At 43.9% G+C, this 18,633-nt stretch overlaps 1 protein-coding gene across 1 annotated transcript in view; it reads right to left on the bottom strand.

The window, feature by feature from the left end:
- The window catches only part of vps53 (VPS53 subunit of GARP complex), a 359,847-nt gene that overhangs the window by 250,952 nt on the left and 90,262 nt on the right, over positions 1-18,633 (bottom strand). Inside the window, exon 8 of the mRNA XM_033045623.1 lies at positions 979-1,057. Within this exon, the coding sequence (XP_032901514.1) occupies positions 979-1,057 (79 nt within the window). The remainder of the gene's footprint in view (positions 1-978; positions 1,058-18,633) is intronic.

Below are 18,633 nucleotides of genomic sequence, written 5' to 3'. Positions count from 1 at the left end.
GCCTCCATCGCCTTCAAGGTTAGCTGCAGGAGGCAAGCTCGGGACACAAAGATAGGCGGTCAAGGGGAGAGGAGAGGGGAGGGGAGGGACGTCCGTCTGCAGGAACAACCAGATTTTGAATAATGACGCCAAAAATGGCGATGCCTGCATGCATAATATATATTCCAAAAGAATCTCACTGTGCAGTTGCATATGTAACAAGTAAAGCTCTATTGAATTGGCCATTGAGGTTTGTAGGCTAATGGGCCTTGATAAAAATTGTAAATTGTCCCTCGTGTGCAAGATAGTTAGTGTACGTGATAGTTAGTGATCGCTGGTCGGCGTGGACACGGCGGGCCAAGAACCCTCTTTCTACGCTGTATCTCTAAAGTCTCAGCTCAATCCATCATTTTTAGCACCATATTCATTTTGTGAGGTTGAATAACAACATTCATTTGGAGAAAAAAAAAGTCAAACAAATATTTATTCATGTTTTTATGTGCATGATTCACCATATTTGTAGCACCAAATATAATTTTGCCATTTTTCATTTAGACCAGACTGTTTCAGTGATTCACCATATGACCTAAGTTTATTTGAGTTAGACTTGGCTCAGGGAGCAGATCACGCTAGAGGCACATGTTACTTAGATTGATACCACGATCCTGCCCGCCTCCCTTTGTAGGATAGGGTTAGTGTGCGCTAATGTAGTGGCGTGGACTCGGTGGGCCGAAGGGCCTGTTTCCGCGCTGTACCTCTGAACTAAACTAAAATAATTTGCAAGTCAAATCAGTAATAAGGAAGGCTAACACAATGCTAGCATTTATTTAGAGTGGACTAGAATTATCTAAACTAAACTAAAGTATCTGCAGTTCCTTGTGACAACATCTTACTTATATTAAAGTTAGAAGACAAAATGGGCATTTGGGTGAAAATACATTTGACCAGTTTTATTTGCAGTAAGATGTGTGAGGGAGATGCGAGCCGGGGCTCTCTCACCTTAGTGCTCTGCGAGGGGAAGGCCTCTTCAAAATCCGCCAGGATCTGTTGCCCCAGCTCTGTCTGTGCAGCCCGGACCCTGACAAAACAAAATCGGAATTCCCTAAAGTTTTACTCCGCAGCTGTGAAAATAAATGGATCGCGAAAGAGTCATCTCTGCACTCATAAACTGACATCCGCGTTACTTGACAAGGATAACACCAGAAGCATAAGCAAATGAGGTTGATCATTACATTGATCGGGTGGCACAGTGGCGTAACGGGGGCTCACGGTGGCAACAGTGAACTGCTACCTTACAGCACCAGAGACCCGGGTTCAATCCTGACTATGGGTGCTGTCTGTACGGAGTTTGTACGTCCCCCCCGTGACCTGCATGGGTTTTCCCCGGTTGCTCCGGTTTCCTCCCACACTCCAGAGACATGTACAGATTTGTAGGCTAATTGGCTTTGGTAAGGTGTAAAGTTGTCCCTAGTGTGTGTAAGTTAGCGTACGGTGCGATCGCTGGTTGGTGCAGACCCGGTGAGCCGAAGGGCCTATTTCCATGCTGTATCTCTAAAGTCTACAATCTAATTTATTCCATTTGCTGTGCATGTGGGCTTGTGGCTCTGCCTACTAAGCAATGAGTTTCGTAAGGTGCATTGTACACAAGTTCTTTACCTCATAGCCATGGCTCAGTAACGGAAGATTTTAGGTTTAAAATTCAAGCACAAATCAAACAGATGAATAGAGAAAGACAGCCTTGCATTACAAACAGATGAATAGAGAAAGACAGCCTTGCATTAGATAGCACCTTTCACATCTCTCACCGAGTCACCCCAGAGTTCTTTACAGCTAATGAAGCACATTGGAAGTGATTAAGAAGGAACTGCAGATGCTGGAAAATCGAAGGTAGACAAAAATGCTGGGGAAACTCAGCGGGTGCAGCAGCATCGTGCCGAAACATTGCCTATTTCCTTCGCTCCATAGATGCTGCTGCACCCACTGAGTTTCTCCAGCATTTTTGTCTATCTTCACATTGGAAGTGAGGTTGCTATTGCAATAGCACAAAATGCAGCATCCAAGTTTGCTTGTTGCAATTTTCCATAAGGTCTACATCATCAGCCTGAGCCCATAGGAAGGTCCCTACATAAATTGCCAACTGTCCATTTTCCTCCATCTGCAGTCTCTTGTGTCTCAGTCTGATTTAGTAGCGTTGACTGCCGCGGGACACCAGAACTAATGGCCCAGCTACCAAGGGAGTGGGTGGCAAGGTGGCACAGCGGTAAGAGTTGCTGCCTGACAGCGCCAGAGACTGACTGCGGGCGTTGTTTGTACAGATATTGCAAGTTCTCTCCGTGACCTGTGTGGGTTTTCTCCGGGTGCACCGGTTTTCTCCCACACTCCAAAGACGTACAGGTTTGTAAACTAATTGACTTGGCTAAATTGTAAATTGCCATACAGTCACAGTGATAAAGTGTGGAGACAGGCCCTTCGGCCCAACTTGCCCACATCGGCCAACATGTCCCAGCTACACTAGTCCCATCTGCCCACATTTGGCCCATAGCCCTCCAAACCTATCCTATTGATGTACTTGTCTTACTGTTTCTTAAATATAGGGATAGTTCCTGCCTCAACTACCTCCACTGGTATCCCTAGTGTGTGTGGGATAATGCTAGTGTACGGAGATCTCTGGTCGGCACGGACTTGGTGGGCCACATGGCCTGTTTCTGCGCTGTATCTCTAAACTAAACTAAACTAAACTAAACTAAATGAGAGCTGACTGCCCTGCTACCAAGGGACTGGTGCACTGTTGGTGATCCAACCTTTAGCTTGGTCATTCTGTTTAGAGTGGACATACGAGATCTCTAAACCTGCTAGTTTAAAGATGAGTGTAGTGGAGTTTACCTAGGTGTTCTGACCAATCTTCCATTCCCGCTGACAGTGCACAAGACATTTTGTCTCTTGATTATATCCTGTTCGTGGGAGCATGTGTGTGCAAATCAGCTGCTGTATTTCCTACATGACGTCAATGACCACACTTCAGAAGTATTGCACTGGCTGCACAACTAACCAGGACTACCTGAACTAATGAAAAGAAAAGTTTGTTTCTCTATTAGTCTCTACAGCCATCAGGCTAGTAAACACTAAAAACCTCCAAACATGCTCAGAACTATATAGACTTGGAGGCATTGGTTTTGTTTTTTTGCCTTATTATTATTTGTTTGTTTGTTTTTGTGTGCGCGTGTGTTTATGTGCGTATGTTTGTGTGTGTGTTTCTGTACACGTGTGCGTGTGTTTATGTGCGTATGTTTGTGTGTGTGTTTCTGTACACGTGTGCGTGTGTTTATGTGCGCGTTTGTGTGCATGTTTCTGTGCGTGTGTGCGTGTTTGTGCGCGCATGTGTTCGTGTGCGTGTGTTGTGTGGATGTGTTTGTGTGCATGTGTTTGCGTATTTTTGTGCGTGTTTTATGCATGTGTTTGAGCACTTGTGCGTGTGTATGTTAGTGTGTGCGTGTATGTTACTGCGTGTGTATGTTAGTGTGTGTGTGCGTGTATTAGTGTGTGTGTGTGTGGGTTTTTGTGTGGTGTGTGTGCGCGTGTGTGTCTAGAACCTATTTTTCCCCTTCATTATACTGTTTACAGAGTGCTATGTTCACATACTCTGTTGTGCTGCTGTAAGTAAGAATTTCATTGTTCTGTCTGGGACAAATGACAATAAAACACTCTTGACTCGTTCCTCTAAATATAGATAATGGCAGCAGCAAATAAAATGGAATTTTCAAAAACAGAAGTCTCATATATAATTGGCCTTGCTAACGGCCTACAATCAGATGTGTAACAAGGGAACGTGAAGTTACAAGGAGACAAGGCCAATTCCACTCATGCGTTTTGCAAGGCATTGAAGTTTTCTCTCAAGCAGCTCGCAAATGGTCAGACACCACATGGAACCTCAATAACCATGGAATGTGGATAGGGAGTCCAAACCTGTAAAAGTACAAAATGTTCCATCTAATACAGGCTCAGGACTATCACAACAACACGGGCATCATAGGATGCAAAAAGGATCGTACTTTCAAATTCGTGGAGGCAAAGTTTCCCTTAAAAAAGGGAAAAACAAACAGAAAATATTAGAATCATAATCTTAGTGTGGAAACAGGCCCTTCGGCCCAACTTACCCTCACTGACCAACAAGTCCCATCTACACATCCCACTGCTTGCATTTGGCCCATATCCCTCTAAACTTATCCTGTCTAAGTGTTTCTTAAACACTGCAATAGTCCCTCCTCAACTACCTCCTCTGACAGCTTGTTCCATACAACCACTCTTTACGTGAAAAGGTTACCCCTCAGATTCCTATTAAATCTTTCCCTCCTCACCTTAAACCTATGTCCTCTGGTTCTTGATTTCCCCCACTCTGAACAGTCCTTCCATAAGTTAAGGGTAGTCCAATTCACCCCTGGCCCATTGTGGACATTGGACTTTGTCCATGGAACTGGTGGGGTAAAATGCTGAGAACTATATTCTGCACTCTGCATTTTTCCCTTTCCCTTTCCCTTTGGACTTTAGTTTGACTTGATTGGATATATGTATATACAGTATTACCTGGTATGACTGAATAGCATGCAAAAGAAAACATTTCACTGTACCTCGGTATAGGTGACAATAATAAATCTAAACCTAGACCTACGTGCTGAATGAAACTTGATAAAGTTACCCTATATAAGGAAGGGAACATAAAGTGCAGTGAATCACCATGGAAACGAAGCTTAGGAGAATACTGGCAAAAGCCGAAGATAAATTGAACGGCCTCCAGATTTATTCCCAGCACACAGAAAGAAAGTGGAAGCTTACATACTAACTAAATAGACTTCAAGAAGTAATTCATTTCCGTTAGAGTACTTTAAATCCCGATGAGTTAGAATCAAAATAACAGAAACTTGCAGCTCAAGCTTGAATGCACTGTCTATTATGGATGCAGAATCTTTTACGCATGGTAGGGGAATCAAGAACCAGAGGACATATGTTCGAGATGTGAGGGGAAAGATTTAATAGGCACCTGAGGGTATCACACAGGGTGCTGAGTATATGGAATGAGCTGCCAGAGGGGGTAGTTGGCACGTACTATGCCAACATTTAGTTTAGTTTAGTTGAGAGATACAGCTCAGAAACAGGCTCTTTGACCGCTGACCATCAATCAAAGGTAGACAACAAAATGCTGGAGTAACTCAACTGGTGAGGCAGCATCTATGGAGAGAAGGAATGGGTGACGTTTCGGGTCGAGACCTTTCTTCAGACTGATGTCAGGGGAGGGGGCGGGACAAAGATAGAATGTGGTCAGTCTGAAGAAGGGTCTCGACCCGAAAGATCACCTATTCCTTCGCACCATAGATGCTGCCTCACCCGCTGAGTTTCTCCAGCTTTTTTGTCTACCTTCGATTTTTACAGCATTCTGAAACATGTAGTTGGAGACAGTAAAACTAGTGGGAGAACTGGGAAGGGAGAGGGGAAGGAGAGAGAGAACAAGGGCTATCTGAAGTTAGAGAAGTCAATGTTCAGACCACTGGGATGTAAACTACCCAAGCAAAATATGAGGTGCTGTTCATCCAATTTGCACTGGGCCTCACTCTGACGTTGGATGAGGCCCAGGACAGAAAGGTCATATTGGGAATGGGAGTGGGGGTTGAAGTGCTGGGCCACCGGGAGATCAGAGAGGTTAAGACGGACTGAGCGGAGGTGTTCAGCGAAATGATCGCCGAGCCTACGCTTGGTCTCGCCGATGTAGATAAGTTGACCATCAATCACCCGTTCACACTAGTTCTTCTTATCCCACTTTCTCATCCACGCCCTGCACACTGGAGGTAATTGACAGAGGGCCAGTTAACCTACAAACCTGCATATCTTTGGTATGTGGGAGAAATCCAGAGCACCTGGAGGAAACCCATATTGTCACATGGAGAACGTGCAAACTCCACACAGACAGCACCCAAGGTCAGGATTGAACCTGGATCTCTGTCATTGTGAGGAAGCGGCTTTACCAGCTCCGTCACTGTGGTGCCAAAGACATTTAGACAGGAAAGGCTTAGAAGTATATGGGCCAAACTCAGGCAGGAAGACTAGCATGGATGAGGCATCGTGATTGGCATGGGCAAGTTGGGCTGAAGAGCCTGTTTCCGCGTGGGACGACTCTATGACTCTAAAGAAAGGTATCTGTACATCATGTCTTTGCTGGCAGTCCTTTGATTAACTTCTGAGCAATGATATGTAGCGTCTCACAGATTTTAATATTCCAAACAACGGCATCTGCCACCAAGGAGGACAATGGAAACACAAGGAGCCGCAGATGCTGGAATCCTGTGGACAACATCAATTTTACCAAAGCCAATTAACCTACAAACCTGCACGTCTTTGCAGTGGGGAAGTAACCCAGAGCACACGGAGAAAACCTACATGGTCACGTGGAGAACGTACAGACAGCACCCCTAGTCAGGATCGAACCCGGAACTCTGGCACCTGTAAAGGGCCTGTCCCACTTGGCCATCATTTACGCGACAGGCCGGTAGTGACTGACGCGCGACACGTCTTCATGCGTCCGCACAGCCGTCTGGAGTGTGTGACGTCATTTGAATACCCAGTTTATGATATTTACCCAGTTTATGATATTTATGGTGATTTTCTAAAATGTTCCAGTTTCTTGAATGGTGCTAGCAACTGGAAAAACTGCAGATGTAATGCCCCTATTCAAAAATGAGGTGAATGAAATGTAGCAAGCTGCAGACCAAATTAATCTGTGGGAAGGAACTGCAGATGCTGGTTTAAATTGAAGAGAGACACAAAATGCAGGAGTAACTCAGCAGGACCAGCAGCATCTCCTGAGAGAAGGAATGGATGATGTTTCAGTCTGAAGAAGGGTCTCGACCCGAAACGTCACCCTGTCCCACTTGGCCGTTATTTACACGACAGGCCGGTGGCGCGCGAAGATTTCGTACAGGACGAAATCCTGGCGGGCTGCACGATACCGCGCGCAACTCCACACTCCTCCACGCCACTCCATGCGCCCGTCCCGCGCTACCCACACGCTACCAGGTCGCGTAAATGGCACGCAAGTGACGGCCAAGTGGGACAGGCCCATCAGGCTGCAACTCTACCGCTGCACCACCGTGCTGCCGCTAAATTGGCAGGCTACACATTTATTTGAGAAAAAACGTGGATAACACAACACCATTGTGTTTTTGTGATTTTTTGTGTGACTTTCATTTCAAGACAAGGAAAAACTGGCAAACCAGCCAGTGGTGAAAGAGTTAATCTTCACAAACAGCAGCTTGGCCACAGAGACGTTTGCTTTCCACCCACTCCCATACTGAAATCTGCCAGCCACATATGGGATTTATCTGTGCTGAGTACATCAATGAATGTGGTACTTTGCAGGGGAACGAGCTACAGAGGCGGCCAGTTCAAACGCTTAGCTTGTTTACGTGGGGGGGGGGGGGGGGGGGGGGGGGGGGATATGAAGCAGTAGGGCTGGGGTGGGAAATGGGTGTGTGGAGGAAAAATAGAGACAGTCTGAATTGCAAGATATTGAACCCCCAGCATCAGCAAGCTTGTGGTAGTCTCTGTAGTGGCAAGTCTTTATTCTCTCGAGTTCAAAGAATAAAAGTTGAATGGGTGGAAAACACACACTCTTTATTAGCACGAAGACAGTGGAATTGTGCAGCTGGTGGAGCACATGCCTCACAGCGCCAGAGACCCGGGTTCGATCCTGACTTTGGGTGCTGTCCGTGTGGAGTTTGCCTGTTTTCCTTGTGACTGCGTGGGTTTCCTCCAGTTTGGTTTCATAGTCATAGAGTTAAACAGCGTGGAAACGGGCCCTTTGGTCCAACATTCTCCCATATCCCCAAGACACGCGCAGGTCTGTAGGTTAATCGGCCCCTCTGTAAATTGCCCCCAGGATGTAGGAAGTGGATGAAAAAGTGGGATAACATAGAACTGGTGTGAACGGGTGATCGATGGTCGCCGTGGACTCGGTAGGTGGAAGGACCCGTTTCCACGCTGCTTCTCGAAACTAAACTACTCCAACAAGAGACTCCCAACTCTAGGGAAAAATTGCGTTCTGGCGACTGCATTCTAAAGACTAGAATATCACATCCCAAATAAGTCAACAGGCAAAAATAAGTCGGTCTCTATGTATTCCAGGCCAAAACAGCTTTTTGTCTGTTTTACACAAGGCAACATGGAGCTAGAAGAATGAGAGGTGAATAGCATCCTGCAGGGGCCTGACGGAGTGGATGCCAAGAGACTATTTCCTCTAGCAAAGAACCTAGAAGTAGGGGAAATGCCTCGGGATAAGGAACTGGTCTTTTAAAGCAACGTTGAGAAGAGTTTTCTTCTCCCAGAAGCTTTTGAATCTTTTAATCCTTTACTCCAGAGAGCTATGAAGGCAGAGTCGTTGAGTGTATTTCACGATCATGATAGATTTTTAAACTATCTAAACTGTGGTAGGGCTTTACAGGGAAGAAGGGTTGGGACAACAACCTTATGGGCCTGTCCCACTTAGGCCACTTTTTAGGCGACTGCAGGAGACTATGCAGTCGCCACATGTTCGCGGGTGGTTGCCGGGGAGTCACCTTCATGGTCCTGAGGAGTTCCCGCATTCTGGAAACTAGTCGCGGCCTCATTATGGTCGCCGAGAATTTTTCAACATATTGAAAAAGGAGTAGTTTTCAACATGTTGAAAAATTAACGGCGACCAGAATGAAGCCGCCATGGAGAGTAGCGAGAATTCTCGAACCGAAGGTGGGTCACCAGGAGGTCCTAGTGGGTTGCCAGGAGGTCGAAGGTTCTCGTAAGTTCTCGTAAGTTGTAGCCGGTGCTGACCGGTGAATTTCATTGGCTCATTGGGGAAAAAAAACATTAAAAAATAAAAACATAGTAGTTTTCAGAACCAAGGATAACCTTGATCTCTGGCTTTTGTTGTCTCCACTCCTTTTCCCCCCTTCTTTTAAAGGACTTACATGACCCTTCCTGTACACTGTGCTTTCACTGTCTTAATTACAGCGCCAACCTTCCTGTTCGTCGCGGTGTGTGTCTGCATCACATTGGCTTTGCACCGTGTGAATTTCACTCAGACAGCGCTCCCCCCGCTTGCCCTGTCCCCCGCCTGCATAACGGGCTGGTGAAGGAAGGTGTGTGTGTGTGTGTGTGTGTGTGTGTGTGTGCGTGTGCGTGTGCGTGTGCTTGTGCATGTTGACAGTCGCCGGCAGTCGCCTGAAAAATCGCCTAAGTGGGACAGGCCCATTACTCCTCTCAAGAGTCAAAAATTAAATTTTAGCCCACTCTCAGTGCATCTCGTTCAAAATCAGGATCTGTAATGAAGTTTTAATGCAAAATATCTCTTTTTTTACATTAGTGCACTTTGCAACTAACTGGAGAAGTACCTGTAGGAAAAATATCTTAACAAATTTTAAGAAAAGTGACTCCATTTTAAGAAGAAACTTTTAGATTTTATGAAGTTTTTGTAAACTGGAACATAATCGAGGTATACAGTCACTGACTCGCAGCGAATAGGAAGACCAATGTTAGAGAGCTGAGGATGCATTAAGGGATATCAGCCACATGCACACTCACTGAAATGGGCATGGCTATGGTGAGTCAAAATTAAAATTAAGAAAATTCTCTCCAAGAAACATTAGAGAAAAAAAAATAGTGCGGCACAATGACGCAACGGTGGAGTTGCTGCCTCACAGCGCCAGAGACCAGCGTTTGATCCTGACTACAGGTGCTATCTGTACGGAGTTTGTACGTTCTCCCTGTGACCGCGTGCGCTTTCTCCGGGTGCTCTGGGTTCTTTCCACACTCCAAAAATGTGCAAGATTGTTCCTAATGTGTAGGATAGAGTTAGGGTATAGGATGATCACTGGTCTGTGCGGACTTGGTGGGCCGAAGGGCCCGTTTCCACGCCGTATCTCTCAAGTCTAAAGTCTAACACTTTTAAACCAGATGCCAGAGGGTGTATAAGAACATGAATGGCCCCATAGCAGAAGTGTCCACGTCGCGAGACTGGAAACTGGAAGTATCCTGAGCTAATTCTGCTACCACCATCATCTATTGCGACAAGTGATGGCTCCCACTGATTGTCGCCGGAAGCTTGCGTCCTTTTCAGGACGGACGATGACAGCGAGGCCAACATATAACTAGGTATGTTGCAAAGCCTACCTGAAGCGTCGGTGAAAATCTGCCGTTGCGGGTGTGCGCGATTTTGGCGCCGTTTAGAGGGGGCGGGTTTAAAACGCGATTTTCTCTAAGCTGTTCCAATCGAAAATGTTCAGCCTAGTTAATTATTAACGAAAAATCGCTGAAAGACCCCGTCGCAAAAGCTATTATTAGGTTTAAAGGCCTTGAATAATAGTTATAGTAATTTAAAAATCAATCTCTAAACCCGCGACCGCCAGCAACCGCAGGGTCTCATAAAGCAAACCACAGAAGGTTGGCTGTATATTTTTACATTAAAAAGGGCTTCTAAAGATCCCTTTATACAAAGTTTAATATTGCGAGTAGCTCATTTTGGGCCCATTATATCCCGCAGTATTTTTCTCGGCATTTGGGGCACAAATCTACCGCAATGTGAACGTTCTAAACCAGCGCGTTCCACAGGGACCCACTGGAAAGCTGATTTAAATGGACATTTATTTACAGCAATTAAACACTAAATTCCTTCCATTTGGCCTATAAATTAATGTAAATGAGATTTTAAAATCATGTTTTATTGTGAATTATTTGTGAATATTATTTGGACATTTAGGCTATTTAAAAATGTTAATCATTTATTAAGAAATGGATAGATGTTTAGATCTAGTAATTGAAGTCTGAAATTAGCTACAATTGGGTAACTAACTAATTATATGCTTTAATTTCAGGTCATCCAAGTAAGATTATTTTATATTTGTTTCAGAATGCTTCAATCTATGATAACTGAAAATTTCATTCAGTTCTCTTAATTTTTAAGAAAGTTATGGGCTTTTGACTGTTCACGATCACAGCTTTTTTGTTATGTCCATAGAAAATCAATAGGGAACAAGATGCTCATTTCCCAGTATGAAAATGGCCATAACTTTTTAAATACTTGAGATATGAAAGTGAATTAGGTGTCAAATTAAACTTATTTTTATGCTTTATCTGATGGGATAAATTACAGACTTGATTTTTTTAATCTCAAAATTTTGTAACATTGCTAATATAACCATATAACAATTACAGCACGGAAACAGGCCATCTCGGCCCTTCAAGTCCGTGCCGAACAATTATTATTATTATTCTTTTTTCCCCCTAGTCCCATCTACCTGCACTCAGACCATAACCCTCCATTCCTTTCCCGTCCATATACCTATCCAATTTATTTTTAAATGATAAAATCGAACCTGCCTCCACCACTTCCACTGGAAGCTCATTCCACACAGCCACCACTCTCTGAGTAAAAATGTTTCCCCTAATGTTACCCCTAAACTTCTGTCCCTTAATTCTCAAGTCATGTCCTCTTGTTTGCATCTTCCCTACTCTCAATGGGAAAAGCTTATCCACATCAACTCTGTCTATCCCTCTCATCATTTTAAAGACCTCTATCAAGTCCCCCCTTAACCTTCTGCGCTCCAAAGAATAAAGACCTAACTTGTTCAACCTTTCTCTGTAACTTAGTTGCTGAAACCCAGGCAACATTCTAGTAAATCTCCTCTGTACTCTCTCTATTTTGTTGACATCCTTCCTATAATTAGGCGATCAAAATTGTACACCATACTCCAGAATTGACCTCACCAATGCCTTGTACAATTTTAACATTACATCCCAACTTCTATACTCAATTTGTAACAAGATGGACATGAAAAGAAGAAGAAGGACATGAATGGAATAGTTAGGGTGAATGCACAGTCTTTTACCCAGAGTAGAGGAATCAAGTAGGGGACATTGGTTTAAGGTGCGGGGGAAAAGATTTAATAACAACTTGAGAGGCTACATTTATCACACAGAGGGTGGTAGGTAAACGGAGTGAGCTGCTGGAGGAGGTAGTTGAGGCAGGTAGCATCACAATGTTTTAAAACATTTGGACAAGTACATGGATAGGTCAGGTTTAGTGAGATATGGGCCAAACGCAGGCAGGTGGGACTAGTGGATGGGGCACGTTGGTCATAGTGGGCAAGTTGGGCCGAAGGACTTATTTCCATGCTGTATGACTCTCTGCGACTCTGAATATTTAACATCATCTGATAATTGGTAAAATGTGCCTGAATGGTCAGCAGTGAGCTGGATTACAAAATACGCTTCAAATGGCTCCATGACAAATCGAGAATCATTTCAATGTTCCCTTGTGTCAGGAAAGGCTTTGGCAGATGTCAGAACTATTAGACTGTTGCTGAAACAGGGGGGGGGGTTAACAAAAAATTGAAGGGGCGAGTATTAAAATAATGAAAAAAAGGAAAAAAAGAATAAGAGAAGAACAGAGAACAGATCATGAGAGGAATAGAATTCGAGAATGATCCCAGGAATTAATTGGTTAACTTGTGATGAGCGTTTGACTGCACTGGGCCCGTACTCGCTGGAGTTTAGAATTGAATTGAATCCTTTATTTGTCATTCAGACCTTTCGGTCTGAACGAAATGCTGTTGCCTGCAGCCATACATGTAATAATAACAAAACACAATAAACACAAATTAACATCCACCACAGTGAGTTCACCAAACACCTCCTCACTGTGATGGAGGCAAAAGTCTTAGAGTTACTGTCTCTTCCCTCCTCTTCTCCCTCTGCGCCGAGGCGATACCCCACCGGGCGATGGTAAGTCAGTCCCGCATAGAAGAATGAGGAGGGGGGGGGGAACCTCATTGAAACTTTACTGAATAGTGAAAGGCTTGTATAGAGTGGATGTGGAGAGGATGTTTCCACTAGTGGGAGAGTCTAGGACCAGAGGTCATGGCCTCAATATTAAAGAACGCTCCTTTAGGAAGGAGATGAGGAGGATATTTTTTTAGTACAGAGGGTGGTGAATCTGTGGAATTCTTTGGCACAGAATTCTGTGGAGGCCAAATCAATGGATATTTTGAAAGCAGAGATAGATAGATTCCTGAGTAGTACGGGTGTCAGGGGTTATGGGGAGAAGGCAGGAGAATGGGGTAAGGAGGGAGAGAGATAGATCAGCCATGATTGAATGGCAGAGTAGACTTGATGGGCAGAATGTCAATGGGCAGAATGTAAAAATTGGAAAGAGAGGACTCTCAAGTTGTTAGTAAATCTTTTCCCCCGCACCTTAAACCAATGTCCCCTACTTGATTCCTCTACTCTGGGTAAAAGACTGTGCATTCACCCTAACTATTCCATTCATGTTCTTCTTCTTCTTTTCATGTCCATCTTGTTACAAATTGAGTATAGAAGTTGGGATGTAATGTTAAAATTGTACAAGGCATTGGTGAGGTCAATTCTGGAGTATGGTGTACAATTTTGGTCGCCTAATTATAGGAAGGATGTCAACAAAATAGAGAGAGTACAGAGGAGATTTACTAGAATGTTGCCTGGGTTTCAGCAACTAAGTTACAGAGAAAGGTTGAACAAGTTAGGGCTTTATTCTTTGGAGCGCAGAAGGTTAAGGGGTGGCTTGATAGAGGTCTTTAAAATGATGAGAGGGATAGACAGAGTTGACGTGGATAAGCTTTTCCCACTGAGAGTAGGGAAGATTCAAACAAGGGGACATGACTTGAGAATTAAGGGACTGAAGTTTAGGGGTAACATGAGGGGGAACTTCTTTACTCAGAGAGTGCTGGCTGTGTGGAATGAGCTTCCAGTGAAGGTGGTGGAGGCATGTTCGTTTTTATCATTTAAAAATAAATTGGATAGTTATATGGACGGGAAAGGAATGGAGGGTTATGGTCTGAGTGCAGGTATATGGGACATGGGGAGAATACGTGTTCGGCACGGACTAGAAGGGTCGAGATGGCCTGTTTCCGTGCTGTAATTGTTATATGGTTATATGTCCTTATTCTGCTCCTATTACTTATGACCTTATGACTTTATGAGGACGACTAAATACATAGTATTTTACCCAGAGCAGGGGAATTAAGAACAAAGTGGGGTGAGACAGCCAAAGAGAAAAAATAAAGGTAGAGGAAAGGAAATAAAGATAGGCAGAGAGAATAATGGGAGAGTGTATTTATATAGGAGCCAGGAAATCAAAGCCAAACACTTGAAAAGTAATTTTACAACTTAAGTATATTTACCAGATAGAGATTATCTCCTTACCTGCAGGAAATTAAAATCTTGTTGATTAAGGTTTAAATGGTTAGCTGACATACTGAAGAAACACAGAGAGATTTATTGAAAATGTCAGGTGATGAGACAAAGATCTACAGTCTAGAAATTCAATTTTTTTTTGCATATTTGTGGCAAAACTGATATGGGAGCGGATTTCTTCATAAAGTGTAAAGACAAAATGACACACATAACATTGTGGTGGCTGCCAAGACCAACATTCCAGACCTTGATCTCCGTGAGGTAACGCTGCCTCACCACTTGTGATTTTTTACATGACTATCACCAAGCTCTTTTGAAGCTCTACCCACGATAATCGGACCAAATAATAAATAAAATAACCAAAGAACCTTAAGCATCGATGAGGTAACGCACTGGGGAAAGACAGCGTTGGATTCAATTTTAATTAATGAGGAGGAAATAATAAGTCAAGTTGTATTATGCAGACATCTGCTGTTTAATAATCATATTATAGTCACTTTTACGGTGGAAATGAGAACGGAACAGATGATATAATCTGTTAAAACTGGGTTTCAAGGGAAGAAAGGAGGGGGATGGGACTGATAAATGAAAGAGAAAAGATAGCAAGAACTAGACAAAGACAAAATGAGAAAATGTGTAGGAAGGAACTGCTGGTTTATACAGAAGATAGACACAAATAGCTGGAGTAACTCAGCGGGTCAGGCAGCATCTCTGGCGAAAAGGAGTACAAGTTCAAGTTCAAGTGAGTTTATTGTCATGTGTCCCTGATAGGACAATGAAATTCTTGCTTTGCTTCAGCACACAGAACATAGTAGGCATTGACTACAAAGTAGGTGATCTTTCGGGTCGGAACCCTTCTTCAGACCCAGTGCCAGAGGAGATAGTTGAGGCAGGTGAGGCAACAGGAGAAAACGTTGCCATCGTGAATCAACATATGGGACAAAAGAGACCATGTAAAGGGCCTGTCCCACATACGCGATTTTTTCGGCCGCTTGCCGGCACCCATCATAGTCGCAGCAGGTCTCCGAAAATTTTCGACATTGTGAAAATCCAGCGGCGACCAGAAAAAGGTACGACTCTTTGGGCGACTACTCGTGACCATACAGGCGCCACCCCACGACATCGCGTACGTGGGACAGGCCCTTAAAACAGGAGGGATATAGAAGTGGCAGAGAAAATCCCCACAGAGACACAAGAAGGGCGCATTATATTAAACAGTATTAAAAGAACGTAGCATCAGGCACAAAGCGGAAAATATATCGGACAACAAAGGACTACATGAGAGTCTTTGACAATTATATTAGAACACAACATGTACTACATTGTCTGTTTCAGTGGGAAAATATATGGCTTGTTAGTATATCTTTTAACAGCAGTACTATTGAATAACAAATTTGCTAATGTTAGTTGAAGAAGGAATAATGTCCAATACAACAGGCTAAATCAATGTCTGACAAAAATTGAAAATTATTCATTCTATTTGTACACATTCAAATTCAGGACTATTTTACACAGTACAGAATAATTTCAACAAATTGAATGTCTATGACTACTGCCATCAGCAATGTGCCATTGGTAAACAAGGACGTTGAAGCGTCTGCAATGCCCTGAGCTGCCAGAGGTGGCTCAAGTAGTGAACACTGCCCGGTCCATCACGGGTACTGACCTCCCCACCATCGAAGGGATCTCCAGGAGTCGCTGCCTCAAAAAGGCAGCCAACATCATCAGAGACCCACACCAACCTGGCCACGCTCTCATTTCATTCCTGCCATCGGGAAGAAGGTACAGGAGCCTGAAAACTGTAATGTCCAGGTTCAGGTGCGGCTTCCTCCCTACAGCCATCAGGCCCCTGTTCACTGCCGTGTTTTGTTCATTATTGGCCATGACCCGAGTATGCTCAGGGGTGGCATCGAACAGGTTAAACACTACCACCTCCAAATAGGCTGCAAATTACACACACAGCCACATTATTTTGCACTTTGCACTATTATTGTTGATGTATTTGACTGTTTTATAATAGGTGCAGGAGTAGGCCATTTGACCCTTCGAGTAGGCCTTGGCCCTGTTTATATATATATATATATATATACTGAACTTATTTTTATTATAGTTTTTACAGAGAACTACGTTTACATGCCTGTTGTGCTGCTGCGAGTAAGAATTTTGTTGCTGCATTACGGGACATGACAATATAGTGTGGGAGCTTTCACATTATTAATGGAATTAGCGCCTTGAAGAGAATGGATTGAAGTTTACTATGATTGCAATCGTGGAGCGGAGACGTTATTCTGTGGGGCTTGGTACAAGGTGCAACTATCAGGATTGTTTCTAATAAGATAAGGGGCTGCAAAAGCTGAGTCTCAATGAATTGAGTACAAAGACATTTCTAGTGTAGCTGTGAACAGTGAGGTGTCAGCAGGCGGCACAGCAATTTAACCCCTGCCGTTCTCATTCTGGATAGCTGTATTCAAAGGGCATCAGTCACCCTATATAGATAAGGAAGCTTTGTTTTTCGGCAGTGTATTCTGTGTAAAATGCGTAGGGAAGAACTGCAGATGATGGTTTACACCGAAGATAGACACACGGTGCTGGGGAAACCCAGAGGAACAGGCAGCATCTCTGGAGAGAAAGATTGGGTGACGTTTCAGGTCGAGACCCTTTCTTCAGACTGTGAGTCAGGGGAGAGGGAGACCAGAGATATGGAAGGGTAAGCGGTGAAAGCGGCAGGTCAAAGCAGACGAGAGTCAGGGGTGAGGGAGGCACAGAGATAAGGAAGTATAAGGTGTGAAGATCAAGCAAAATGTAGAATCACTCATTTGTTAGCTAGGAGAAGGTGACAAGGAAGCAGAGCGAGATACAATTCAATCAAGGGGGACAGTCAGACTGGTTGGAGAACTAAGGTGGGGGAGGGATGGAGAGAGAGAATTTAGAGAAGTCAATATTCATACCGCTGAGGTGTAAGCTGCCCAAGCAAAATATAGGCTCTGTTACTCCAATTTGCACTAGGCCTCACTCTGATAATGGAGGAGGCCCAGGACAGAAATGTCAGTGTGGGAATGGGAGGGGGAGTTAAAGTGTTTAACAACTGGAAAATCAGGTAGGTTTAGGCGGGCTGAAGAGAGGTAAGAGTTGTGTGTGAATGTCCAGTGTCATGTGTCTAGTCATGTTCAGTCTTCAGTCCTATAGTTACAGTTCCATAGTTTCTTTGGTTTGTTAGTTATGATGTGTTCAGTTGTCAGTTAAGGTCTGCAGATATTTTAATGCTTTGCTCTGATGCCGCATAACCATTGTGTTTGAATGAAAAAGTTTAAAAATGCCACGACTGGTCATTGAGAATTCCGTGATCCAACAAACACTTTTGACACTCTCTTGTCAGAACTGTATAGGTGGATTAGTATAACTAACCACTCCGTAAACCACGTTTAGTGCCGGGTTTGAGCCGTGAGCTTTAGTTTAGTTTAGAGATACAACGTGGAAACAGGCCCTTTCGGCTCATCGAGTCCACACCAACCAGCTTTCCCCGCACTCCAACACTATCCTACACACATTAGGGACAATTTACGATTTCACCAAGCTAATTAACCTGCAAACCTCTACGTCTTTGGAATGTTGGAGGAAACCACAGCACCTGGGGAAAACCCAGGTAGGTCAATAGACAATAGGTGCAGGAGTAGGCCATTTGGCCCTTCGAGCCAGCACCGCCATTCAATGTGATCATGGCTGATCATCCACAATCAGTACCCCGCTCCTGCCTTCTCCCCATATCCCTTGACTCCGCTATTTTTAAGAGAGGTCACGGGGAGAACGCACAAATTCCATACAGACAGCACCGGTAGTCAGGATCGAACCCGGGTTTTCTCTGGCGCTGTAAGGCAGCAACTCTACTGCTGCGCCCCTTTGCAACAGTGGCTCTGTTCTATTGGTATCCTCATCAACAATTGCTGCATAATAACAATCGGCAAAAACATTTTAATCTTCCATTCACCTCACTGATATCTCCAAGACATTGATTTGTAGAAGTTAGATAGCAATAGCCAACAAAATAACCTAGATTACACTTCAAAGTATTTTACTGTGTGTGTTCAAACTTCCTGAGAGGCGATTAAGGGCTAAATATGTTCATGTTCGTCCTTTCTTCCTTCAGTAACCATTCAAAATGTGCATCATTCTGGCCCGAGCTTAACATTAAAGGGAATACAATTCCTTATCTACGCTGCAAGAGCCCTGACATTTAAAGACTACTGTTATCACTAAGCACATATTGAAGCATCCGAGCCAGACAAGGGGAAATATCAGAATTTAAACAGTCATAAAGGAAGTCGTGTGCGATAACACAGAAATAGAACAAACTTCAAAGGGGGTCATGTGTGCCATATCTCAAATCCTTTCTTGTGACGCCAAACTATCAAA

This window comes from Amblyraja radiata, chromosome 28 (assembly GCF_010909765.2).
Source record: "Amblyraja radiata isolate CabotCenter1 chromosome 28, sAmbRad1.1.pri, whole genome shotgun sequence".
In the NCBI taxonomy this organism is placed as follows: domain Eukaryota; kingdom Metazoa; phylum Chordata; class Chondrichthyes; order Rajiformes; family Rajidae; genus Amblyraja; species Amblyraja radiata.
The sequence above is the reverse complement of the archived record's forward strand: the minus strand, read 5'-3'. Positions and strand labels throughout refer to the sequence as shown.